Below are 27,308 nucleotides of genomic sequence, written 5' to 3'. Positions count from 1 at the left end.
CCTTTATTGTCACTTATGATTTCATTTTACAGTTTTTGTGAAGTTGGTTTAGCTTCCTCCAGGGACTATGGGATGGCCAGTCTTTGGGGAGACTGCATATTTTCTTAAGCAAGGGCCAAACTTCATGAAAATCAAAGAACAGGGTAAGTAAGATGATTTTAGGTGGTTTTTCTTAAGCAAGGGCCAAACTAGAATCATGCATATTTATTATTTTTATACTTAAATATTCTAGAGAACAACTATGAATGCTTACCAACAATTATTTGTAGAATCTACTTGTAGGCATCCCACTTGAATTGACTGCGGTGGCATGTCAAAGAATGCATGGAGTTGTGCATCAAAGTATGTACAATTTGTACTGATGTTATAAGATTTTGTGGCATAAGCTTCATTTAATGATATATTGTTATAAGATTTTGTGGCATAAGATTTTGTGGCATCCCTATGCATTTGAACAATTAACCAAAGTTAGGAAGCCTCCGAGGGTTGCAACTTCAAGTACCATTCAGAGTAAGATGGATGTGTCCTTGTAAGAATTTTAATGATATATTGTTGTTGTTCTTAATATCCCTACGTACATGTTGGTTTAATTAAATATCCTTACTTATATGGTTAATTTAACTTTTTATGGCTTAATTGTTATTATGTCTTTAGCCTTTCTGTGGTGTTTTTACACTTGCTCTTGCTGGTTCAGAGCACATAATAAAAAAAACTTCTAGAATATTAGACAGAGGTCAGAGGTGCATCAAAGAATGCATTGTTTGTACTTGAAATGGAAAAAAGACATCCCAATTAGTGATTGAGGTGAAATGATATCCTCACTACCTTGTTTTAGTGATGAAATTTATCTTTTAATCTTAAATAAACCTTACAAATTACCAGGAAAGTGGTTCATAAGTGAGGAGTGGTCATAATGTTTTAGTGATGAAATTTATCTTTTAATCATAGTTTGAACATTTGTTGAGGCCAACATCCTATTTCCTTTGTTACTTATATATGCTTTGGTCATTTGGATGATCCAAAGTCCAAACCATGCATTTGATGGGCCATAATGTAAAATTCACAACATGGAAACTTCTATAGATCGAACGGTTGAGATCATCCTATGGCAATGATTTATTGATTTTTAGGGCACGATCTATTTATGTTGTGGCCCATCAAATGGACGGTTTGGATCATCTTATGGTGTAGGTCCATTTTAAAAATTAGGGGGTGAATTTATCGTCGGAAAAAAATAACAGTGTTTTTACAAAAAATGCGGGTTGACCCGCGGGTCGACCCGACCCACCCGCACTGGGTGCGGGTCACCAGTTGCTGATCCGTAGGAATGCGGGTCATTTTGACCCGCAACCCGCGCTCGCATGACCCGCGGGTCGACCCGACCCGACCCACCTGTTTGCCAGGTCTATTGGCAGCCGTGACTGCCCCCAAAATAACTATATTTAGGGGCAGTCTTTATTAAAACATAGTCTTGTTCGCAGGTAAAACGGCCCCAATTTAATTCCACGTGCCACTTTTATCGGCAGTCATGACCGGATGTATATCTATGACAAATTACCGATGATAATGAATGCCCGGGCTATGTAGAATTTCAGCAATTGACTGCCTGTAATAGCATATATATACAAGCAGTCTGGTATATCCACCGGTAAAAGCTTTAGGGATGCCTCATTTGGCAGCAGATTATGGAATGATAAAAAAGCAACTTACTTGAAGTTCTGGCTTCCCAACTAAATTTCCTGTGTATAATAGGTAATGTGATATGGAATAGGACTCGGCTCCGCAACGTTGCAGAGGAACTTACTTCGCAATGCTCTAATAGCAAGGGGAAACAAAGGGTGTGGCATTATCAATTAAAACAACAGAACATGGAATTGATATTGCCACACCCCTTGCTATTAAAACAATCCCGAGGAAGCTCCTCCGCAACGTTGCGGAGCCAATTTATGTTGTGATACGTGGGAAAGCATTGTATCACATGATTTGTTATCATGGGCTAAAAAATGACGCCGAATGATTCTATTTATGTTTCTCTGCATTGACGATTATCCATGCTTAGACAAAGAAAATCTCTCTTTTTTAAGCATCACTTCACTTTTACTAGTTTTTAGATAAAAGGAAAATTACAAAATAATAAAAGTTTTTTACGGATGACTAGTAGTTTCAACTGTCTTCACCAATGAAGGGTATCTTATAGTCCAAAAGATCATTTTGCCCTCTTCTTATACAGGTGGCGCCAGGATTTATGCATAAGGGTGGCAAGCTTATACAGGCTTATAAGTAAGGGGGGCAGGCCTTCAAATTTTAAAGGGGGCTGGGCCCAATTGAGTTGGGCCTATTAAGGATTTGGCCCAACTCAACAGGGGCAACTGCCCCTTTTATGCTACATGTAGCTCTGCCCCTGCCACCAACCATCGCTCTAACTCGAAAGAGGAAGATGAAAAAGAGGAAGAAAAGGAAAAGAGGAAGAGAAAGAGGAAGTAAAAGAAGAGGAAGAAGAAGATTAAAAAGAATTGACGCTAGAAAAATGATAAGTGTCGGAAATATGGAAAAAAAAAGGAAGAACGAAAAAAGAACTTGACAAAAAAATGGGACAAATCAGAAAAAATCAGTATAAAATCAGGTCGAATCGGCAAAGATTGGGTCGACCCGGCAAAAAAGTTATGTCGAATTGAAAAAAAAAAATCATGCTGCGATTCAACCCAATTTGATCATACTTTTGGCTGATTTTTCATTTCTTCTTCTTTCTCTTCTATTTTGTTTTTTCCGACGCTTTCCATATTATTTTTGGCGTCAATTCTTCTTTTTAGTTCTTCCTCCTCTTTTTTTCTTCTTCCAAGTTGAAGCAGCAGTCGGTCGGTGCAAGAGATGAAAAAACTGAAAAAATTAGAGGACCCTAAAGGGGTAAAATGATTTTTTGGACTATAGGGTGCCCCTCCTAGGTGAAAAGAGTTGAAACTACTAGCTTTCCATAAATTAAGGCTCAAAATGTAATTATTTCATCTTTTTCCAATAAATATAAAATTAAAACGATAAATACACTCCCTTTTCTAGATAATGACACTTGCTTTATTATATATCATCACATTGAATCCTCTAACAGTGGGAGGTTATTAGCCTTTGGAAATTGTAAAACACTCTATAAATACTTATTAGAAAAATGAAAAATATAAAGAGAGCAGTACCACTTTCAAAACAAGGAAATGTGGCTATTATTTCCAAGAAGAGAAGAAAAGCAAAAATGAATACGTTATCTCTCTCAGCCCAAGATTTCATGCTAACAGACGTATATAAACAAAGACAAAATGGTAAGGGAGAAGAGAAACTTGCAAGAATACACCCATTCATTACTGAACTCCATCCCAACTAACTAACAAACTGCTACCCATATACCTTGGGACATGCCAATTTATTTACACCCCTCACCTCCTCCTTGTGTTCCACTTTCCATCCACTGTCTTTTTATAACCACCTCCCCCTTTGCCCCCCACATAATCAAAACAGGTTTCCCATATCTAAAAGCCTTCTTTTATGCATCTGTTCTTGTTTTCTCATGTTATTTGATGGGGAAGCTTTTGTTAGGAGCTTATTTACTTCTCTTCTTCTTGCTTGATTCCATCGCCGCTGTGTTAGTAAGGCCTTTTGTTGAAGGATCTTTAGCAGAAGATAGACGTCATGATGGCCGCCGGGTGTTTAATCTGGAATCTTACGGCGCCATTGGAGATGGAGTGAGTGATGATACAAAGGTATTACTGTTTATGATGAAACATTGCTGTTTCATAATCCAGAGTCAAGATACTTTTAATACAGCTAAATATTCATGTTATGTTGAAACTATGTGATCTTTACACTGACAAACCAACTCCTCGGCAACAATTTTTCCTGATTTTATACTTTGATAATTACCCATTTTACCTTCTTTCTGATCTTGATAGTAACTTGCAAGAGAAGTTCCAGAACGGATGCCAACAGTAAATCCATTCGCTAAACACACACGAGTATTTTTCTCATAGTTTCAACACTCGCCCGCATCATCATAGACTTGCCCAAGTCTTTTTTACCGTTCCCATTCTTGTCCTAAGTCCACATTTTGCCCTACAAAGTCAATCAAAACTCCTTTTTGGCTCTCAAGCAAAATACTGTCACGTTAACCAACTACTCAGCCATGTTGTGCCGAGTCAGCTAGGATTTTAAGGACTCTCAAGCAAATATTGTAAGCAAACTACTTCGGCCACTAACTTTTTCTTAATCAAATATAAAATTAATTTGGTCAGTACTTGCTATGCTTTATTCTCTCCGTAGCAATGACTGTAAGACATCACAACTCTCCTTTAGCAAACCCTGTTATTAAGGATTCCATACCCTATGTTGAAGTATAAGTGATTAAATAACATTAACTCAAACAGGCCACCCGTGAGGGGAGTGTTGAAGTATAAGTGATTAAATAATACCAACTCTAAAAGCGTAAGCTTTTGTAGCAATTGGTTGTTTCTCACCCTAGTGGCAGTTTTTGTTTCTTTAGCCAAATTGTTTCTCCTTCGATCTTTTGGAAGCTATTAGTTAATTGATGTGGAGAATTCAGGCCTTCTTACATGCTTGGAAAGCGGCATGCTCTGTGGAATCAGCGATCTTGCGGGTGACAAGTAACAAAACCTTCTTGATCAGGCCCAAAACGTTCGAAGGACCTTGCAAGCCCAATCTCAGCTTAAGGGTAATGCCAACTTCTGTCTTATTATCCATGAATTCTCACGAGATTTACTAGCATTGAGTTTGTATGATAATAAGGTATTTCCACTAAAAAATGAAAATCTGTGTGTTCTTTGTTACTTTTGCTGTTCTTCCCTTTGTAAGGGACTGCTGGTTGATCACAATCTTCTGTCCCCTGCTGCCTCTTAATTTCTTTGAAATCACTACTACCTTACATAGAACAAGAAAATAAGGGAGGGCATGGAAGAGAGATGAAATGAAAAAGATAGCTGGCAAAAGGTCTTAATATTTTCATACTTCCTGACATTTTATAAGGTGGATGGTACTTTGATTGCACCTGAGGATCCGCGGCAGTGGAAGACAGCCAATAGCTGGTTGAGATTCACTAATCAGAAGAATTTTACTCTGGGGGGCCAAGGTACTCTCCAAGCAAGAGGACGTCGATGGTGGGAGACGTCATGTTCCTCTGTTAATCACAAGGTAAGGAGGAGTACCAATTCAAGTTAAGCTCATTTATTTGTTTCCAAAACTCGAAACTGCTTCAATGAATACAGAGGAATGTAATAGAAATGATGACTTTGTTTCTTTGCAGAGAATTTGCAAAAACTTGCCTACTGTGAGTATGAAATGCGGCTTCATCTCTTCCAGTAAAAGCAGTTATTATACAGTTCTTACATGGAAGGCATTAAAATTCCTTTTATCATGTTTGTGTGATTTTGCTCTAGGCCGTTTGCTTTGAAGAAAGCAAGCACATAAAGGTGAAGGGAGTGAAGATTGTGAACAGCCCACATTTCCACTTGCATTTCCTTCACTGCAATTATGTCAATGTAATATCGGTTCGGATAAAGGCTCCATCACACAGTCCTCAGACAGACGGTATTCACCTTGAACATACTATGCATGCCCGCATTAAAGACTCTGTTATTGGAGTAGGTTTGAACACAAAAACCCTGCTAAGTCTTCCTTTGATTCTACATATAGTATTCAGTCACTGTTACTGTTGTTTTGAGTGTTGCTTTGGTTGTAGGAGACGACTGTATATCGGTAGGGCATGGGTCTTACAATGTGACTATAGTGGGACTTACTTGTGGGCCTGGACATGGAATAAGGTTCGATCATCTTTCTTCCATCGTGTGGCACTGAACACTGATATTCAATTCAAACAATCGATTGTCTTCAAATGGTGCAGTGTAGGAAGCCTTGGGAAGGGGAACTCAGGAGCTCAAGTGCATACTATTATGGTGCATGGAGCTAGGATTAATGGAACAAATAACGGTTTGCGGATTAAAACATGGCAGGTTAGACAACTCAATCCATGTCTTCTTCATCCATCCTATTATGGAAATAAGGATAGAAGGCAAAAATGAGACATTTATTGAACACTAAGGCCCTGTTCGTTTGAGATTGTGGCAACCGATTGAGCTCAAACCGATTATTGGAATCAAAATTACGTTTGATTTTGAGTCCAATAATCGGTTTGAGGCCCTCAATCGGTTGTCACAATCTCGAATGAACAGTGCCTATGGAAGACAATGAGATTACATGAAATGATTAAGTAGTCTAATTTGATGGTTTTCTCAGACTTCATAGTGATTGTGAGTTTCAGGGAGGATATGGATGGGCCAGGAATATTATATTCAGGAACATAGAGATGATTGATGTTTCGAACCCAATTGTCATTGATCAATACTACTGTGATTCCCCTGAACCCTGTCCGAACCGGGTAAGCGACAAAACCATGTGGGTTATTGATACAGGCAAAAACCACGAAGAACGTGCGATTTGTCATTGACTACAAAGCTTGGAACAAGTCCCTTATTCTTCAACTTCTATTTTCTTCATCTTATATGTAGACTACAATGAAAATACAGGTTGAAGAATAAGGAACTTGTTCCACGCTTTGTAGTCAATGACAAACCGCACGTTCTTGGTGGTTTTCGCCTGCATCAGTTATGAGGCTTGGGGGAGTAATAAATCGACTCCCCAAATTGATAAATCGACTCCCCATGTGTCTTTCTCTCTCCTCTTGGTTAGAGGAGGAGAGAGAAAGACACATGGGGAGTCGATTTATCCAATTGGGGAGTCGATTTATCACTGCCCTTGTTTTATATCAATTACTAATTAACAGTAGTCTTATCTGGTTTAGACCTCAGCTGTGGAGATCTCTGATATAATCTTCAAGGACATTGTGGGGACTTCACGAACTGATGTGGCCGTGAGGCTGGTTTGCAGCAGTCATGTCCCTTGCAAGCGGATTTTGCTCAGCAGCATCTCCCTAAAGCCATCCCATGGAGGACGGATAGCTTCCTCTTACTGCCACAACGCCCATGGACAAACAGAGGGTGCTGTTGACCCACCCAGCTGTCTAAGCTAGCTTTAGCTGAATGCTCTCCTTTCCAGGGTCCAACCCATATAGGGTTTTCTTAAAATCGTAGTAAAATAAACAAAATCATTTCATTCAATGTTCTCCACTCTTGGTTTTTCCTCTTCTTCCTATGGAATTCTAAATGCTCAAGTCCAATGCAGCAGTCCATAATCTTGAGTTTTATATAAGGCCTATTTTAAAGCTTTAAAAATGCCAATGGAATGAAAATCCAGCTCCTAGTATGTACCCATTTGGATACCCCTTAATTTTGGTTTTGGATTTGGATTACAGATTTAAAAATATGTGGTTTTGAAATTCAAAATTTCCAAATTAACAAATCTGTAAATTTTTTGTTTGAATGATCTGCTGAGGATTTGGATTTCAAATCCAAGATTTTAAATCCCTAGTTTGGCTACTCCTTGGATTTGAATTTCAAATCTCACAAATAAAAATAAAAATAAGTCCTATCCTATGGGAAATAACAAAATAAGTGAACTTGTGAAAATAACCTAATTACCCCCTCATAAAAAAATTGTCAAAACACCTCTATCTCATTAGAAAATACCCCTATATCATTGAAAATGAACAAAATACTCATACAAAATAACCACAATATACATGTAATGAAAAATAACAAAAATAACCATATATCATGAGAAATGACTAAAGTACACCTCTAAAAAAAGGGCGGCCCGGTGCACAAGGTCCCGCCATTGCGGGGGTCTGGGAGGGCTAGATGTACGCAGTCTTATCCCTGCTTTGCAAAGAGGCTGTTTCCGTGACTTGAACCCGTGACCACCAGATCACAAAGGAGCAACCTTACCGTTGCACCAAGGCTCGCCCTCTACTAAAGTACCCCTCTATCACAGAAAATAACTAAAAACCAACATCAATCCACCACATGTAATAAAAACCAACTCCGAACTACCACATGGCAGCATCTCCCGGAACTTCTCCTTCAGCTTCTGCTTGACATGCCACATAGATTTATGTCCTTTTAGTAGCTTCTCCATTATGCACGTCATGTATGTTATCCTCCTACTACAATCAAACAAGGGAGCCAAAAAGATAACTTAAATACATCAATAAAAAGGAAAGGAAAACAGTAGTACACAAAAAGAGTTACTGAAAAAAAAATGGAGAATATATACACAAAAAGAGTTCCTTCTCAAAAACTTCCACATTCTGGATCATCCAAAGTTTTCTTATGAAAGATCAGATGAGCATAATATAAAGAAAGCTACAGTTTATGATCCCAACCCTCCCAAAAACTACAATCAAAGTGGGGAGGTTATATGATGGTTGGTTTGTAGTTTTCTATAAACCCATTTATAAAAACAGGTTAAGAAAGACAGGTTATTTTGATTATTTGGTTGTGGTCTTTCGTACATAGTGTGAATTTTAAGACAAATAAGGTGGTGATGAATAACAGTAAGATATTCTCTCATGTATTTTGAGCTTCCTTGTAACAAGATTTGGGGCAGATGGCTTGTGATCTTTCCTACATAGTGTGGAATTTTGAGATACATATAAGGTGGTGATAAATAACAGTAAGATGTTCTCTCCTGTGATTTTGAGCCTCCTTGTACTCACCAATGTGTCCTCCAGACTTCACAGACAACATTGGCAAGTCTACGGCTCCTATTGGCGGACTTTAATGATAAGTACTTCATAATTAATAATCATATCAAACATGAGTAGCTTTAATATTTATTTCAAATTTACAGAAATAAAATATACTTGCAGTATTGAATCTAACATTTGAGGAAATAGCATTGAATAGCAAGGATATATCAGATGTTAGAGTTGGTATTAGATCCACAAAAAAATGTGGGGGTGGGGAGGGGAGGGGATGACCGTTACGGAATATTATAGTCGCCGTCGGGATAATCCCCCGCCCTGTTTCAATAACATTCCTAGTCCGGTCATCTGTAGTTGTGGCTTCAATCTTGACCAGTTGGCTGACTCCTTTCTAGCTTTTGTAGAATGTGGATATTCAGCCCATGAAGTATTCTATTCTCAAGGAGTTTTCAACAGTTGTTGTTGTAGATCCTTGATCTTGGTGAGTCAAGGGGGGAGCCGGGTGGGATCATTTGGCCCCCCCCCAAGATCCCTCCCCCGGTTCTTGGGAAGCTATGAGGATATGGACACCATGGTGAGAAGATTTGAGTTCGGAACTGGAAAATCTCGTGGAAGAAGAAATACAAATTCTAAAAGGGTAGATCCCAAGCATCAACATGGTAGTGATTGGAGGAAATGTTCTGGATCAAAGGAAAAAATTGAGGTAGCAAAATCCTGGGTTCCTAAGGAAGTTCCTAAGGAAGTTCGTCCACCCTGTGCTGAAAAGAAGGACGACACTCCGGTGATCAATATCGCAATAGATCTAGTTTTTTATAGGGAGAGGACTCTTAAAAGCTGTCTTGTTGGCACTTTACGCTTTTGGAAGAGGTTTGGGGATTGGCTAAAAGACATTAGGATCTCCCCTTGCTTAACAAGCCGTTTTGTATCAGCCTTTCGTTAGTGTTATTTTTCTTAGAGTCACAAGGTCAGGTCACGTCTACCTGAGGCGTGGTGGTGATGGTTTGGGAGGGTACCTTGTCTCCCTTCAACCCTGGTTTCCTGCTCTTAATATTGGTGCTAGAACTGTGAGGCTTAGATTTTATGACATTCTGCTTCATCCCTGGTCAGTTTCCACTGTGGAGGCCTTGGGTCAGCACTTTGTACAGGTCCTGGAAACCCAGCTGTTTGGTAGCCATGATCACTGTCTGGAATTTGCTTCCATCAAGATATTTACATCGATGTGGAAATGCCTACCCTCATTTATAAACCTTAAGGTAGATTCCAACATGTATTCGGTGGGAGTAAAGGCAGTAGCTGAGGTTTTTAATTCCTTAATGGATTTGTCGGTGGCAGGGGATTCCTCGGCCCCAGATAATTCTACTTCCCAAAAGGGTCCTGAAAACAAAGTCGCAGATGAAAAGTCGCCGGAGAAAGATATTTCCATGGAAATGGAAGGACCGCTTCTGGAAAATCCTGAGGGTAAAACTGTCAATTTCATTGCTAGGGAACCATTGGATATGCCATTTTCATTTTTTGAATTGTCTTCTGTCTTGGGAATAGAACAACAGTCAGAAAAATTAAAAATAAAGAAATCATCATTGAAAGGGAAGGTAGACGGACATGGGAAAGGAGCATTTCAGCAATCTTTAAAGACTAAGACACGTGCCATAATGGGAAAAGCCAGCAGGAAAGATATTACTGACAATTTCAATCTGTAGTTGGCAAAAGATGGAAAGGCGATTAAATTTAAAAATTGTTTTTTCAATAGTAGCAAGAACAAAGGTCAAGGGTTTTAAAATCTTATAAATGCCAGGACAGTGGGATTCATGTCAACACCCCTCGGATAAGTATCTCAAACCATGTTAGAAAAGTCGGTCAAGCTGATAGAGGCGCGCGCGTCGAATCACATTTACTGGCCACTAGGAGCGGTCTTTCCCTCTTTAAAAGGAGGCTTTTGGGTTGTCTTAAAAAAGAAGAAAGCAGTAAGAAAATTTTAGCCTCCAAAGTTAAACTACTCTTGAAGGATTTTGATAAACCACTTTCCCCTAATATGTCGGATGAAGATGGATCTAAGATCAGGAAGAGGAAGGCCACCTCCTTTGTCGTTGACGACAAGCAATTCAAAAAGGATGCAAGGAGAATAAGGCTTTCAAAAAAAAAGTATCAGGGTGGACAGATCCGAAGAATGTATATGTTCAGATCTATAAGCTCCCTCATTTTAAGGAAGCTTTAGAAGAGGAAAGAAGGATTCGTCGACCACGGTGGGAAGAGGAGAAAGCGGCTGAGATAGAGAGGTTAGAAAAGCTGCTAGCAGTTTCTGTAGAGGAATCACAAGAATCTCGGGACTCGTTAGACATGGAAGTAAGTTAGAAAATTCGGGAACGGATGGGAAAGGAAGATGAAGATAAAGATAAAGGCAAAATGATTGAGGAATGCTCAGAGGAAGTAGAAAATAAAGTTTATTCTTCTGAAGAGTTTGATGAGATGCTGGCTATAGGAGATGTCTTTGGGATAGGATATGACGACGACCTTGAAACTACATTATAACAATGGCGATAAGAGATTTGAAGGAAAAAATGGAGGTATGTACTGAACATGAATCAGGGAAGCAGGTTGAAGTTATGGGGGCCGAGGGTTGTGAAACCTAAAGGAAGAATCTTCTGCCCGTGTAGATAGTTAGTTTTTTTCTTTTTTAGCTTCTAAAGAAGGTGGTTAGAAAGTTCATTAGGTAGGTACTTTCTAAAGAAGGTGGATCTTAGTTTTCTGGAGGTTGCAAGTTAGCGAAGAACACGATGAAGGTCTTCACTATGTTTCAATATATGTGGCCTCTTTAGGCTTTAAGCTTAAATGAAAACTGTGGAGCATTTGCTTGGAAGTTGATTCCCCTTGGCTTGAGAGACTTTAGGGTCATTCGCTTTGGGTGTAATCCTTCCCTGGAGGTTGCTCTTGCCCTCATGAGGTTGGGAAAATAATTCTTAGGGGTGTATCTGGAGGTTGCTCGATTACAAGATTGGGGAAGGATTTGCGAGACTGTCTGTAACATTTGTGGTCATCCAGGGTAAAGCCACCACCACTAGGTAGCAAAAGTATCTCTCCTATGAATTGGCTTGAGAGACTATGTCTTTTGCTTAGACTGCCTTTTTGTTTGGATCTTTCTGCTCTGCTATTCTATTTGTTGGAGGTATGGTTATAATAGAGGTGTTGAAACCCTGGTGTTTGTTAGTAACGGTGTTAATAGGACAAATTGGAGGTTAGCTTGTAAAAATGACTGATGGAATAGCTTGGTACAGAGAAGCGCCCTTGGGGCCTCAAGCATATATTTCTCCACTGGCATGATGAAGGAAGATATGTCCCAGTTATTTTAGTTTGCTTCTTGTCTTAATATTTCCTGGTCCAGGGTATGCCCAGACCGGTTTATCTGATATTTTGTAATACAGGATGGGACTCCTGGCCCCAAAGTATTAATAGTATCAATGAAAATATGTCAACTTTCAAATATATATATATATATATATATATATATATATATATATATATATATATATATATATTCAATGTTGAAAAAATTTAGGCTGGAAGGCAACAAGCAGAAGCAGTTATTACAACAGATTGCTTATTTGATGCTCATTTCACTTGAAGATTTAACATTCGAAGTCATAGTTTAAGAAACTGAGTTCTTTGTTGCGTTTCTTATTATTACATTCCATCTGGAAAAGGGCATTCGACTACTTTAGAGAGTGAAACCAGTACATCTGTTGGTTTTAGTAGGAAGAGACTATTGTTGACTCAAAGCATGGTTATTTTAATTGAGCTATGGAAGTTAGTAGGAAATGACTACCATTGTTGCCATCCAATTGAGGTATGGTCCAAACTCACCCCCCTGCCCCCCCCCCCCCCCCCCCCCCGGGGGCATGCGCGCCAAAAAAAGAAAAAAGCACTCAAATGAAATGCCAGACAACAGCATCTGAAGTTTAACATTCGAATAACCATGCTTCGAGCCAACTGTGACGTGAGTCCTCACTGAGTCCAAATTGTATTCGAGTTTTTGAAGCATGGGCCTGATGTTTGGATAAAATGGTATGGAAGTAAACTGCTAGACATCACCAAATAATCAAACCTCTTAAGACAATTAGAAACACCAACCAAGCAAAAAAAATCAATACACAATAAATAGAAAGACCCATAAGGCCCATATTTAGGAAGGTTGGGAAGCAGGTTTCAACCAACTAAAAAGATGGGATTGGATCCAAAACCTCAAAATTGCTATCCAATTGGAAAAAAGGTAGGAGACACTGGTAGCAACACAGAAGGACAGGCAACAATGGAACATGATCCAGAATCAAGAACTGCTGAATCGGAACAGGATGATCATGAAAAGAATCAATCAGATCTTACTATTCCGAGCAGAGCAAGGAGAGAGGCCCACAAACCATTTTGGATGAAGGATTGCAGTAGTGTTTAGTGGTAATTAGCTGGTAATTGTAAGTTTAATATCAAGAAGACAGTCATTGTCAAGTAATAGTAGGGTAGATCAGTAATTAGAGGGGTGACTGGGTCTGACAGATGTAACAGAACTGTTAGAGAAAATCCTTTTAAGAGTGAGGTTTGTCAAAAAAGACATAATGAGAAAATATTCTTCTTCTTCCTTTTCTCCTTCTTCTCAACTTTTCTCTCTTATCTCCATCTTCTTCCTCTTTTTCTTCTCTGACAACCGGAGTGTTTCATTGGCACTTTCATTGAGTTTATTCACTCACCATGGCAGATAATATTCGAGCTCAATCGAAAATCGATGAGCAATTGAAGAATCAACAACAACAATGAACTTCGTTTGCTTCAAACTCAACAACATGAAGAATTGGTCAACATGATTAAGCAGTTGCAGATTCGTCCACCATCGACATCATCTTCATGGCCAAAGAACAATGATCATTCAGTTGGTAATTTTGATGAGGGAATCATGACTATAGCTCCACCTTGCAACAAATTCATTCGTCTGAATGTTCCCGATTCGATGGAACAGATCCCGTCGGATGGTCTTTCAAGGTAGAACAATTCTTCACCTATTACAGTATACCAGAGGATCAGCGTATTCATATTAGTTCGTTTCATTTCAACGGACCTGCTCTGTCTTGGTTTCAATGGGCTAGATCCAATAATCTAATCCATTCATGGAAAGGATTATTAGATGCGATTCAATTACGATTCGGACCTTCCTTATACGACGATCTCAAAGAAGCACTTGCTAAAATCCATCAAATCTCTTCAGTGGAGGAGTATCAGTTCCTATTTGAGGCTCTGTCCAATAAGGTTAGTGGACTTTCTGAGTCCTTTCTCATCAGTATCTTCATCTCTGGTCTTAAACCAGATCTGAAGCGAGAATCAATGGTTTTGCAACCCCGTTCTCTCCTTCAAGCAGTTTCACTTGCTAGAATTTATGAAGAAAAGTATGAGGGATTGATGAAATCATGAAAGAACAACTAGCCTAAACCCAGTGGGGGGGATCCGGTTTATTACCTACACCCTCAACTCCACCACTCAAGGCAATTGTTGCCACTCCAATTCGTCAAATTCCAATTAGAACTAGGCAACTGACCAAAGAAGAGATGAAATCCAAACGCGAAAGAGGCATTTGTTATTTTTGTGATGAGAAATACACCCCAGGTCATGATTGCAGAAAACACATGTATCACCTAGCAGCCATGGATGATGATGCAGAGTTTGGAGAAACCGACAATATGGAGGATTCTGAGAAGAAAGTTCTTGAGGAAATTTCAGAAGAGAAACCAGCAGACATTAGTTTCTATGCAATAGTGGGTCACCAAAAACCTAGCACAATTCAAATCACAGGGGTAAGTAATCAACATTCCATTCACGTATTGATTGATAGTGGTTCCACTCATAATTTTGTTAAGGAAAAGATTGCTAAAACCCTACATTGGGACATGATACCAACAGCTCCATTCAAGGTCCTCATTGGTAATGGAGAGTCACTACTCTGCAATCGAAAGTGTGTCAATGTCAAACTTTCGCTACAAACACATGAATTTATATTTGACCTCTTCGTCTGACCAATTAAAGGAGCTGATGTGATATTGGGAATTCAGTGGTTAGCTGAATTGGGTCCTATCCTCACCAATTATAAAATTTCAACCATGGATTTCACTTGGGAAGGAAAACCAATGACATTGGTAGGAGAAGCTGAATTAAACCCATACCCCATCAAACCCGCCCATTTAAAAGGTTTAACCAAATCTGGTTCCATTGCCTCTTGTTTTACCCTCATTTGCATCAATGCAACCACTGATCATAACAGTGACGCTACATTGCATTCAATGGAAACCCCAGTTTCCCTTCCACCTGACATTTCAGCTCTCTTACAGCAATTCAATAATGTCTTCCAAGTACCTTCAACCTTGCCTCCTCCAAGAGAGATAGATCATCAAATCAACCTTTTACCTGACTCCAATCCTGTAAATGTAAAACCATACCGTTACCCACATTTCCAAAAAAATGAGATTGAACGGATGGTACAAGAGATGCTACACAATGGCATCATCGTTCCAAGTTATAGTCCGTATTCCTCCCCTGTTCTGTTAGTAAAAAAAGAGAGGCAATACCTGGTGATTTTGTCTCGATTACAGAGCCTTGAATTCAATCACCATCAAGGATCATTTTCCAATTCCCACAATTGATGAATTAATGGATGAATTACACGGCGCCAAGGTATTCTCTAAGTTAGATTTGAGATCCGGATACCATCAAATCCAAATGAGGAAAGAGGATTGTGCCAAAACAGCATTTAGGACTCATGAAGGCCATTATAAGTTCTTAGTCATGCCCTTCGGCCTCACCAATGCCCCTTCCACCTTTCAAAACACTATGAATAGAATCTTTAAACCATTTCTAAGGCAATTTGTCATTGTCTTCTTTGATGATATCCTAGTTTATAGTATATCCATGGAGAAACATGTCCAACACTTACACTCTGTTTTACGCTGTTTAGCCTCAAACCAGTTATTTGCTAAACTCACTAAGTGTCACTTCTGTCAAACCAAAATCGATTATTTAGGCCACTTAGTGTCAGGAGATGGTGTCCAACCAAACCCAGAAAAAGTTCAAGCAATGCAAGAGTGACCTACACCCTCCAATTTGAAACAACTCAGAGGCTTCTTAGGACTTACGGGGTGCTACAGAAGATTTGTTTGTCATTATGCTACAGTAGCATTTCCTGTTACAAATCTCCCAAAGAAAGATGCTTTCCAATGGTCTCATGAGGCTCAATTAGCTTTTGATAAACTCAAATTACTGATTACTCAAGTACCTGCGCTTGCCCTACCAAATTTTTCTCAAGAGTTCATGATCGAGACAAATGCTTCTAGCATTGCCATTGGCGCAATCTTAATGCAACAAAAACATCCTATTGCATATTTTAGCAAGAAGATGTCCCCAACAATGTCAGTCGCATCAGCATATATCAAGGAGTTGTTTGCCATCACAGAAACAGTTAAAAAATGGAGACAATATCTCCTGGGAAGACCATTTGTCATTTATACAGATCATCGGAGTTTAAAGAATCTTATGAGCCAGGTGATTCAAACACCAGAGTAGCAGCACTATCTCTACAAGCTTTTGGGCTATAATTATTCAATTGTTTATAAGGCGGGAAAAGATAACCAAGTAGCTAATGCTCTATCAAGGACTCAAGAGACTGCAACTCCCTCCGCTGAAATTTCCTCCTCACAATCACAAATGGGCACGTCAACACCAGTTGTTGATATTTCAGATCAACTCAAACCGGAGAATACAACTGCTTTGGAGCTGCTTAAGAAACACGATGGCATTCAGAAGGGTCTTGCCGGACCAGAATTTGCGGTGAGAAATGGCATTATTTTCCATAACCAACGGTTTTCCTCAGCTCAACCTCACCATTACGCCATCAGATAATGTATGAATTTCATAATACACCTAAAGGGGGCCATGGTGGTATGCACAGAACATTATTACGCAACTCTGCCAGTTTTTTCTAGCCAACTATTCGTGCCGATGTCAGGCAATTTGTAAAAGATTGCCTCATTTGCCAGCAAACCAAGTACTGCACTTCACCTCCAATGGGCTTGTTACAAACTCTACCCATACCCCAACTGATTTGGGAAGACATTGCAATGGATTTCATTACGGGACTACCAATTTCAAATGGCTTCACCACCATTTTAGTGGTCATCGATCGCCTGTCGAAGTATGCCTATTTTGGAGCCCTGCCATCAAACTACAATGCAGTCAAAGTAGCTAAGTTGTTCACAGACATGGTAATCAAACTTCATGGCCTGCCCAACTCAATTGTGTCCGACATAGATCCAATTTTCGTCAGCAAATTTTGGTCTGAATTATTCAAGTTGAGCAGAACCTCTTTAAACCTTTCCTCTGCATATCATCCTCAATCCGATGGCCAGTTAGAAGTATTGAACAAATGTGTAGAACAGTATCTCAGAGCTTTCTCAATCGATAATCCCAAACATTGGTATCGTTATCTCCTGTGGGCTGAATACTCCTATAACACTTCCTTTCATACTCCCATCAAAATGACCCCATTTGAAGCCGTCTATGGAAGAAAACCTCCTTCAATTCCACCGTATGTTCCAGGTTCATCTGATGTGGTAGCTGTTGATACCGAACTCAAGGACAGAGATGTTGTTTTAACCAACCTTAAAACAAACTTGGTCCGCGCTCAAAATCGAATGAAATGTCTGGCCGACCAGAAACGGCTTGACAAGATTTTTGAAGTTGGAAGTTGGGTTCTACTCAAGCTACAGCCTTATAGGCAACAAACAGCCGCCAACAGAGCATCCCAAAAATTGAGTAAACGATTCTATGGGCCTTACGAAATTACAAAGAAGGTGGGCAAAGTGGCATATAAATTGCAATTACCTGAAGGTAGCAAAATTCATCCTGTGTACCAGTCTCATTACTCAAACCTTTTCATGGTCCACTTCCACAAGCAGTCCGCGAGTTACCAATTCAGAATATTCATAACCACCCCCTTGTCTCTCCCTTAGCCATTATAGATACTTGCATAATCTTCCAAGGACACAAACCCATCAAACAGGTGCTTGTACAATGGACAGGTTTATTACCAGAAGACACTTCATGGGAAAATTGGAGTGACTTATAGTCAACATATCCTGAATTCAACCTTGAGGACAAGGTTCATTTTGATGGCGTGGGCAATGATAGCAACACAGAAGGACAGGCAACCATGGAACATGATCCAGAATCAAGAATTGCTGAATCGGAAAAGGATGATCATGAAAAGAATCAACCAGATCTTAATATTCAGAACAGAGCAAGGAGAGAGGCCCACAAACCATTTTGGATGAAGGATTACAATAGTGTTTAGTTGTAATTAGCTGGTAATTGTAAGTTTAATATCAAAAAGACAGTCATTGTCAAGTAATAGTAGGGTAGTTCAGTAATTAGTGGGGTGACCGAGTCTGACAGATGTAGCAAAACCGTTAGAGAAAATCCTTTTAAGAGTGAGGTTTGTCAGAAAAGACATAGTGAGAAAATATTCTTCTTCTTCCTTTTCTCTTTCTTCTCAACTTTTCTCTCTTATCTTCATCTTCTTCCTCTTTTTCTTCTCTGAAAGCATTCAAGGTAATTGAATCATAGCAACCGGAGTGTATCAGAGACTACTACCGTATCTCTGTATATGCATCTATAGAAACATGCAGACATAATCACACACACACACACACACACACACACACACACTAAGATAATGTACGATAGGAGAAATGTTGAATCTCATCCAAATATTAAAATATAATAATGCTGGTAGACTCATTTTCAAAATGATGATGATGATGGTGATAGACTACGCAACAGTTAACGTACAACAGCCCGTAAAACTCAAACATTAAAATCATCTCATGAATCGAGAAACTAGCTTTTCATTTTCTATCCAGATTGAAATCAGAGAACAAATATTCATGCAAGAATAAGGAGTATTTCAGACAAACTCAAAAATGAGATAAAAAAACTGCATTTCCTAATCTTGCAGACAACCCACATGGAATCACATGAATTTCGCATCATGCAAGCACATATTCCCGAGGCATGATTTTGTCAAAAAGAAGCCAACAAGTTAGTTTGGTGGGCTTGGGCTTAGAAGTTGGATCCATTCCCTCTTCTCCTCATCATTAAGCTCTTTAATCAGATTGAATGTTCCACATCGATCTTCACAAGATTTGTATACGCACCGTAACTCTCCTGAACTGCCAACCCTTCTAAATTGAAGACAAAATCTAGCACTTCTTGTTCTGGAGGACCTTGCATTGCCTGCATGGTTTATAAAAATAGGTTTCAATATCACTCACCATAGATAATCCATAAGATGCAAAAAGAAAATAAAGTACAGCATGCATATACATCAATCTCACTCACCATATACTTCAAATACTTATCCAACGATGTTCATAGCTTAGTAAAGGCAGTGACCATCTCATCTCTACTAGTTGAAGGTTCTTGGTCGAAGTACTTCTGATTATACAGAGCAATTGCCATCAACATAATACAAGCTACCGAAACAAAAATGATCTCTTCCTCCTCTTCCTCTTCTTCTCTAGCACGCTTCCGACTCAATATCAAATCAGTCGAATTCCTTGGCATTTCTACATAAAGAAAAATTATTTATTCAACCACAAGAATTTAGTAGAGATCTTATATAATAGATACAAAGCATGTACAATATACTAAATATAACAGAGAGAATATATCATAAACTTCACAACACACTAAGTATAATAGAGAGAATATATGATAAACGTCACAACATATGCTTGGAATTTCCATTCTTTGTTGTTTTTCTCTTCCTCTGTATTGACCATCTCAATCGTGGGGCTTGTCTACTAAGTATAACAGTGAGAATATATGAACAACTTCACAAAATTAAACTTACATTTGACTTGGGCAACTCCTTTGCTAAAGAGGGAAATTTTGAAAAAAAAATGGAAGAAGCATAAGATGTGTAATATTAGCTTGCAGAATCTTACTATTTCAACTTAAACGGTTAAATAACCCATTTACAGAGAAGTGACAGAATAAAATGCATAACAACAAAAGATATCGGATGCTTGCGAGTAACATATCATCAAGGTTCAAACTAAGTTAGATCAAATGGGAGGAAATTCATAAGATTAAGGAAAATTTAGGAAGATTCTACACTACATTTCAGTATGCTTTGGTTGAGTAATAAAGAGTATCAAACGTAAATAAATAGTCTACAAAAAACACATAATTCTTAAGTAAAAACCAAAAATAGCATCAGAATTTGGCTTGGTTTGAAATGCCATTCAACGTTTGGTTGCCAAATAGCATTGGACATTTGGACTCCCCTTTTGACCATTAGATGACTCCCATGCAATAATTGCATGTCTGTTGAGGTGGATTTGTCCCTTCCATATAACTTTTAAACCGAATTCTCCCAAAAGCAAGGAATTTTGCTTGAATTTTCTAAAGAATGATGCTATCTCTCTTTCTCTCTTCCCTCTCTCGCTCTTCTCCCCCTATATTGATAATGGCACCTCCTACTTATTCTCCTACTCTCCAAGTATATGCCGCGCAACCAAACACTACTTACACTATTCTTCGAGGTAATTCCAGACAAATCAAATGCTTATCTCCTCTCTTTTGACTTCTTATTCCACTACTCTCCGAGCCACCCCCATGCCACCAAACATCGCTAAGTGAAAACAAGAAAAAAAAAGGAGAAAAATGCAGATCTAGTAGTTACTAACAAAAGAAATCCTGAAACACTCTAACACCAAATGCAAGACAAAAATCGGAAGACTCGTCTAGCATTTCCATACATAAATTAAAAGGAAAAAAAATTCAGTCTGAATTCCTAGCCCAAAAAAACAGTTCGAAACAAACCCCCAAACAAAGCAACAAACCACCATTTCAAAAATTTCTTGTTTAGATCAAAGATCGAAAAATCGCAACCACTTTCAAAATCAATTTAATCTTCTGACAAACAAGAACAGACTACGAAAAGCAAACCTGTTAGAATATGGGGGATCTCACCGTTGGATTGGGTTGAAATTACACCGTTGGATCATCATGGTGGTAGATTAGGCAAGTTGGTTAAAGGAGGAACCTTGCTACATTAGGCACCTAGATTAGATTAGTAACTAGAATAAATTAGAATATTCTAGTATTATCTCTTTCCATGTTTACCAATCTTCTTTCTATGTTCATCATGTAAGTGCTCTATATAAGCACCATTAATTCTCTTTGTAAAGCATCCAAGAATTAGTGAAATATTCTAAAATTCTTCATGTAATCAGAGCCATCGATCCCCTTGCCCTGATCACAAAATCAGGTCGTTTTGTTTTCCGGCAGACGGGTGATGTGGCCGTTCGCCCGCCATCCTGTTCTTCTCACAAGTTTAGCGTGTTTCCTGAAAATACCCATAGTGGAAAAAAAAAATTCCCTTTGCTAATCTCCTTTTGTAGTTTCAAAATACCTATTGTTTCTGTTCTTCTTTTGATCCATTAGCGTTGGAAATCGTGAGCATCAAAACCAACTTTCTCCCAAAAGGGGTACGCGGTTTTCCTATAAGGGTCTAAGTGGTAATCTAGCTGTCCCCTAGCTACATGGAGAAGTGGTCAACCCATCTTCATCGTCTGCATCCAAGCCGACCCAAGCACTTTGCTGCTCATCTTAATCCGGTGGTGCCTCGTAAGGCGTGCTATGTTCCCCCATTGATCTCTTTTCCATTTGAATGGAAAATATTGCTATGATGCCCATCTCTCCCCATCAACCAGAAGCATCATCATCTGCCTAGGAACCAAATATCAAAATGCTTTTTCGTGTGGCAAGTACCCACACTCACCATTTACGCCCTAGACACCCTAACTTTCATCTTTTTGCCAAATAGCACCCCCCATCCTAGATCCTCACACATGCCTCTTTTGTCCTTAGCATTACACCAACCCCCAAAATTGATATAGGCAACTCATTTTGATTCTAATTTTCTCTCTTGCCTTCAATTCCTTCTGTCCTTCCTGAAAGCAATCCCCGTCATGTCTTATGCAATATACAACTCCCAAATTTGATATGCACACACAAAAAAAAGAGGATTTCTTCTTGACTACTTTCCGTGTTTATATTCATTGCCACATTTTTAAACCGTTTTTTGTCGCTTCTCTTTAGCTTTTCTTAGTTTGCTTCTATCTTTCAATTTCTATTACTTTTTTTTTCTCTATTTCAGTTGAGGTACCATTCTTAAGGTGCGTGCCTGAAATAGGAGCTCTACTCAGTTGAAGGGCCTCGACTCTTTGAGGTTCGTGCCTGAGAGAGTCAAATTACATGAGGATCGGCACTTGCTGACCCCTGATTTCTCGCCATAGTGTCCTATTCTTGCCCATCGAGGCTCATTCTTGCTCATTCCGGCATTGGGCCATTGTGACCCATTTCTTGCCCATTTCGGCATTGGTTCATAGTGACCCATTTCTACTCGCCCATCGAGGCTTCAGTATAATCTAGCCCTATTGAGGCTATGATCTATTGGCTTTTAAGCCATCTTCGCGACACATCGACAAGCGGTGTCTTCTTCGGCAATCAGTACCAGTTATCATCAGATATTCGGCAACAACATAAGGGGATATTCATCATCAATCTTTAGTAGTGTTCTTCAAATCAAAGATTCTATTTTCATATTGGGGAATTTTTATTGTAATCAAAAGTATGTTGATTTTTCAATTGATTTTTCAATCCACATACGTTTGAGGGGGCATGTTAGAATATGAGGGATCTCACCGTTGGATTGGGTTGAAATTACACCGTTGGATCATCATGGTGGTAGATTAGGCAAGTTGGTTAAAGGAGGAACCTTGCTAGATTAGGCATCTAGATTAGATTAGTAACTAGAATAAATTAGAATATTCTAGTATTATCTCTTTCCATGTTTACCATGATCTTCTTTCTATGTTCATCATGTAAGTGCTCTATATAAGCACCATTAATTCTCTTTGTAAAGCATCCAAGAATTAGTGAAATATTCTAAAATTCTTCAAAACCCTAGAAACCGCGATTAAATATTCAACAGAACAAGAGAACATGTGGAAAATCAGAATCCTAAAAGAGAAACAGAAACCCTAACATTCTCAATCGTGAGAAACCCTAACTCACAAGAGAGAGAGAGAGAGAGAGAGTGTGAGTTACCGACTTTTGGGCTCGCCGGGTTGGAGGGGAGAGTCGGTAGAAGTTGAAGTTTGAAGGAGTCGAGCGCTCGCCTTTAAATTCCATGTCTTAAAACGTATTTGCAAATGGGAAATGATTTTTTCGCCCCCAATGTAGAATTATGCGCCCCATTTTTAACGTGAATTGTGGCCTTGTGGGCAAAGTAGGCAGAAACGCTTTTTGATGTCAAATCACGTTAAAAAAGGGAGCACATAATCCTACAGCGGGGTGAAAAAATCATCGCCATTTGCAAATTCTAATCTTTCTTTGTATAATGATTGATTTGGAAATAATATGGATTGGGTCAAATCCAGATCCAGATCCAGATCAATGCTCAACGTCTGATTTGGATTTAGGAATCCAAATTTAAATCCGAATCCAAATCCCAAATTAGGGGGTATACAAACTGCTAAAGAAATTTGGGCTTCTGAAAGAGCGTCATCGAATATATATGTAACTGATGATTTTAGAAGAGTTTAGTGATCCCATCAGCTCTCTACAAAAGATAAAATGATATGGAAGCTGTTACCATTACTTGGGCCCATAATATATTTATCTTTTCTTATGGTGGGGAACATGGTATAAGCAAGAAATTGTGGAAGCCCTATTTTCTGTATTTTGAAGAAAGAAATGTTGATTGAAGGAAAATGCTTTTCAAAAGAGAATTAATGTTGCAAATGATTAAAATACAGTATTTTTTTAGGGCGATGATTTATCCGCAACCCCTGTAGGATTATTTGCATCCCTTTTAACGTGAATTGACGTAAAAAAGCATTAAGGTCTGCCCACAATTCACATTAAAAGGGGTGTCTATTATTATATAGGGGGTGCGAATTTATCATCTCCCTTTTTTCATCTTCATAGAAAGTACCATCAACACCCAAAATGTTAGAAATAAATGTATTATTGTTGGTGACAATGACTAGAATGGCACTCCCCTCTTTACTTCCCAACAACATTAAGAATGGTGGTTGATAAAGTATGTAGTACCATTATCATCAGAAAGGACTGTTAATATCATTTCCACTTCTTAAAAAGTATTTACAAGAAGTCCCTAAATAATTTCTTATGTAAAATGTATCAGACACCGGTTTTTATTTATTTTGACAAAACTGACTAATGAGCAATTCTTAAAGCATGATGTTCAATATTCATACGAAAACTTCAATCATTTTTAATAAGGAGATGATATTGTTGGTGCAAATCGGAAAAAACTATAAAATGAATAACTGCAATAATATGAACTTAGAGAAAAGTAAAAAGACCACACTGAAATTAGATAATCCTCTTCACATGTAGAGGTGATGTATGTCCTCGAACACTTCGCTTTAGTCGTTATTCGGCCCTATTCCGGTGCAAGGATCTGACAACCGAACCGTCTTCAGGAAAACTAAGTGTTGGTGTTAAGCCCCAAACCCCACCCTGGGCGTAGGACATGACAGCGCCATACACCTGTAAGACTAATCCCACAAATGTATAAGGCTACAAAGCAGATAACATAAATAACCTGGCATTCACAATTAAAATGTATATCAAATTTAAGCGGACCCATCAGAGTCAAATCAAATTTCATCTCTCCCCAAGGGTCAAACAAATAAATAATAATGTCTTTACATTTTATTCAAAGTACTCACTTCCTAATAAACGGAAAACAAATAAACTAAATTAGTCTTCTGAGACAAAATCCAAATCCCAACTAAGCGTCATGTTCCTCGTTAACCTCACGAGGGCCAAGACCTGAAAAAATGTTAAATAACCACAGTCAGCTGAAAAGCTCAATACATAATAAAGCACTATTCTAAGCACAGTCTAACATGATAGAATTCAATAGGGTCATATAGTCAAAGTCAAAGCTGAGTTCAAAGGTCTTAGCTGATTCATTAGGCATAAACAGTTATAAGTGCATGTCAAATATGGTTCTAAATTGAAGGTGCAATAAAGCAAATTCAAAGTCTAAGTTCGGATCAAAGTCGGAGATTTCAGAGTTCATGTACAGAGGGTTCAGAATTCAAATACACTTTAGAGTCATCGGCATGGTTCAGAAGACATGTTATTGCTTATACACCGACAGTCTACGGTGTTCGGAATCAGTTCCTGAAGTTCAAATACAAGTCGACAGGGCCAGCGTTTTATCCCACTGACGGTCCAGAAGTTCCAGTGTACTACCCCCACGGTGGGTACAGAGTTGCCAAATGTTTTACCCCCATATGGCAGGGTTCAAAAATCATCCAAGCCTCCACAGAAGTGTTCAAAAGTGTCCAAGGTTCATATTCAAATGGTTCAAAATATTCAAAGTTCAAACTGATAGTTCACAGGTTCAGAGTTCAGAACAGATATGCATAACAGTATTTCAGAACAGTTATTTCAAAGGTTCTAAAGTAGTAATAGGTAAGACAGAATGGCATGCTAGACTCAAAGCTAGTTCAGAAGTTCAAAAGTGTCAATACAGATTTTCAAAGTCAATGTGAAGAGGGTTTACGAATACCCAAAGTAGTACGTTATTACGTACTTCCAAGATGCTCGATTCCTTTCTTAATTCGGATTACGATTCAATATCCTAATCTGAACAAGGCATAAGTAACAAATAAGGGCCCTAAAAGGTAACCCATTCCATGGCTATTTTTAGTATTTTGGTGATATAATTATTGTAAAGTATCCAAAACTTATTGAAATTATTTTTAATAGAAAGATGACGTTTTCGACATATTCGTAGAGTACAAGAGCGTTGAAAACGGACAAGAAACGAATAAGTTATGAATTTCTGAAGTTTTGGAAGAATTGTCGCGCCGGACGTCCGGGAATGTCCAAGGATCCATCTGTTGCCAAACTTGGTACTCACGGACGTCCGCCCCAAGTGCGGACCCAGATTTCTCCGAAACGCTATTTTTCACCGTTTTTTGTCACTAAAACGGTCATAACTCCTTCGTTTGGGGTTCAATTTGAGCGAGGTCAGATCCGATGGATTCATATCGACGAGAGGAATCCATCAAACTCGACTCCACGCTCCGAATTCGAACACACGATTTATGAAAAATCACTAAAGATTCTTATTCGAATCTCCAAAACTCAAATTTCTAAATTCAGATTCTTATATATCAATTTTGAGTTCGTTGGAATTATAAATTAATATTAGATCCAAGAAAACTCAAGATCAACCCAAAGATTCGTATTTCTAATCCATATTAATCAATGTTCTTATTTCTTTTTCTTATCAACCCTTATTTTAGGATTTCTAAGTATCCAAATCCTTCATAGTTCATAGATCTTACCTGGACTCGCGGCTTCGACTCCGAAATCGCGATCTCCTCGGTCTTCTCCTTCTCTTTCTCTGATTTCTCTTTCTAGGGCTGCACAACCGTTTAGGGTTTGTTTTAGCCACAAAGCAATCTATTTATAGGTTTTATTAGAAAGCCTTAATCTGAGTAAAATACTAACAGACAAAAATGCCCCTTTTTATCAAGGGGGACGAAAATTTTAGTAGGGGTATTTTGGGTATTTACAGTTGGTGTGCACCTACCAAATACTTTAAAAGCAAAGCTTCGAGTCTCTCTAATTAAGCAAATTGGGCTCTACAATCCTCTTGCGGAACGTAATCTCACAAGATCGAACTATGGACCAGTATCACATAGATCTTTCAGGCTTCTTGTGTGGACCTTAATCTCACACCAAATATGGTAGAGCTTTTCTCCTCACAATTCTATTAGAAAAGCCGTACTTTTTCTCTCTTTTTAGAAGCCAGCCAAGTGTCTCTTCATTTTCTTGAATCACCCTTAATGAGAGCAATCAAGGCACACCACTAAATGAGAAAACCAAAGAGTCACATTAAATAGAATACAAAGAGTCAACTAGAAAGGCTAACTCTCGTCCTTTTGTGAATGACTCTTGAAGTACTAAGGAATATAAAAAAACCACCTTTAAAGCCTCAGCCCAATTTTAATATTTGAAACTTAATTGGATTAATTAAGGATTAAACAATCCAACAAATATCAAGACACTCATGTGTCAAGGTTGTCCCCAGGGCTCCCCCATTGGCTGCATATCACTCTAGTGCATTCAAGCCCTTTCATTTCATTTTTACAAGGGTAGCATTCCTCTTATCATTCTCTAGGAAAGGAGAAATTATATGGTGGCCGACCGTGAAATCACAAGGGCAGAGAGAGAAAACCTGGCACCTTGATTTTAGATCCAAAGAAAAGTAAAAAAGGGGGGCTTTTGATGGATTTAAAATCAAGGGAAGGGGTGTTTTCTCTCTCCGACCTTTACATGTAAAGGTCAGCCACCATATAAAAACTCCTAGGAAAGATGTTTTATCATGAAAAAATGGCTACTGCCGTAGAGCTGTGCACATGGCCCAAAGATGGGCATCCTAGCCAATCTCTTTTATTAATAACCAGTTTCTTATGACAATAATACCCTTTTTTTATAAAATGATAAATAT

General features: G+C 38.7%; 1 protein-coding gene and 1 long non-coding RNA gene across 4 annotated transcripts; one reads left to right on the top strand and one right to left on the bottom strand.

The window, feature by feature from the left end:
* Positions 1-3,466: 3,466 nt before the first annotated feature.
* LOC143856746 (polygalacturonase-like) lies at positions 3,467-7,314 on the top strand. 2 transcript variants are annotated; one of them, XM_077367019.1, is made up of 9 exons: positions 3,469-3,746; positions 4,583-4,711; positions 5,023-5,187; positions 5,300-5,323; positions 5,433-5,640; positions 5,735-5,816; positions 5,897-6,005; positions 6,314-6,430; positions 6,854-7,314. In XM_077367019.1, exons 1-9 carry the CDS (start codon positions 3,564-3,566, stop codon positions 7,079-7,081), a joined length of 1,245 nt encoding a protein of 414 aa, XP_077223134.1. In that variant the 5' UTR covers positions 3,469-3,563; the 3' UTR covers positions 7,082-7,314. The 2 variants fall into 2 exon arrangements, with proteins under 2 accessions (XP_077223135.1, XP_077223134.1); XM_077367020.1 differs by lacking the exon at positions 5,300-5,323 and having other exon boundaries at positions 3,467-3,746.
* Positions 7,315-7,623: 309 nt separating this feature from the next.
* On the bottom strand, positions 7,624-23,396 carry LOC143856449 (uncharacterized). Of its 2 annotated transcripts, none has more exons than XR_013238207.1 (4): positions 22,853-23,396; positions 19,073-19,299; positions 18,699-18,967; positions 7,624-8,113 (listed from the first exon to the last, which is right to left on the bottom strand). It is a non-coding gene; the product is annotated as an uncharacterized LOC143856449 (long non-coding RNA). The 2 variants fall into 2 exon arrangements; XR_013238206.1 differs by having other exon boundaries at positions 22,857-23,393.
* Between the last annotated feature and the right edge of the window lie 3,912 nt (positions 23,397-27,308).

This window comes from Tasmannia lanceolata, unplaced genomic scaffold, assembly GCF_043159265.1.
Source record: "Tasmannia lanceolata isolate RefF3 unplaced genomic scaffold, GAP_Taslan_0.1 ptg000023l, whole genome shotgun sequence".
In the NCBI taxonomy this organism is placed as follows: Eukaryota; Viridiplantae; Streptophyta; class Magnoliopsida; order Canellales; family Winteraceae; genus Tasmannia; species Tasmannia lanceolata.
The sequence above is the reverse complement of the archived record's forward strand: the minus strand, read 5'-3'. Positions and strand labels throughout refer to the sequence as shown.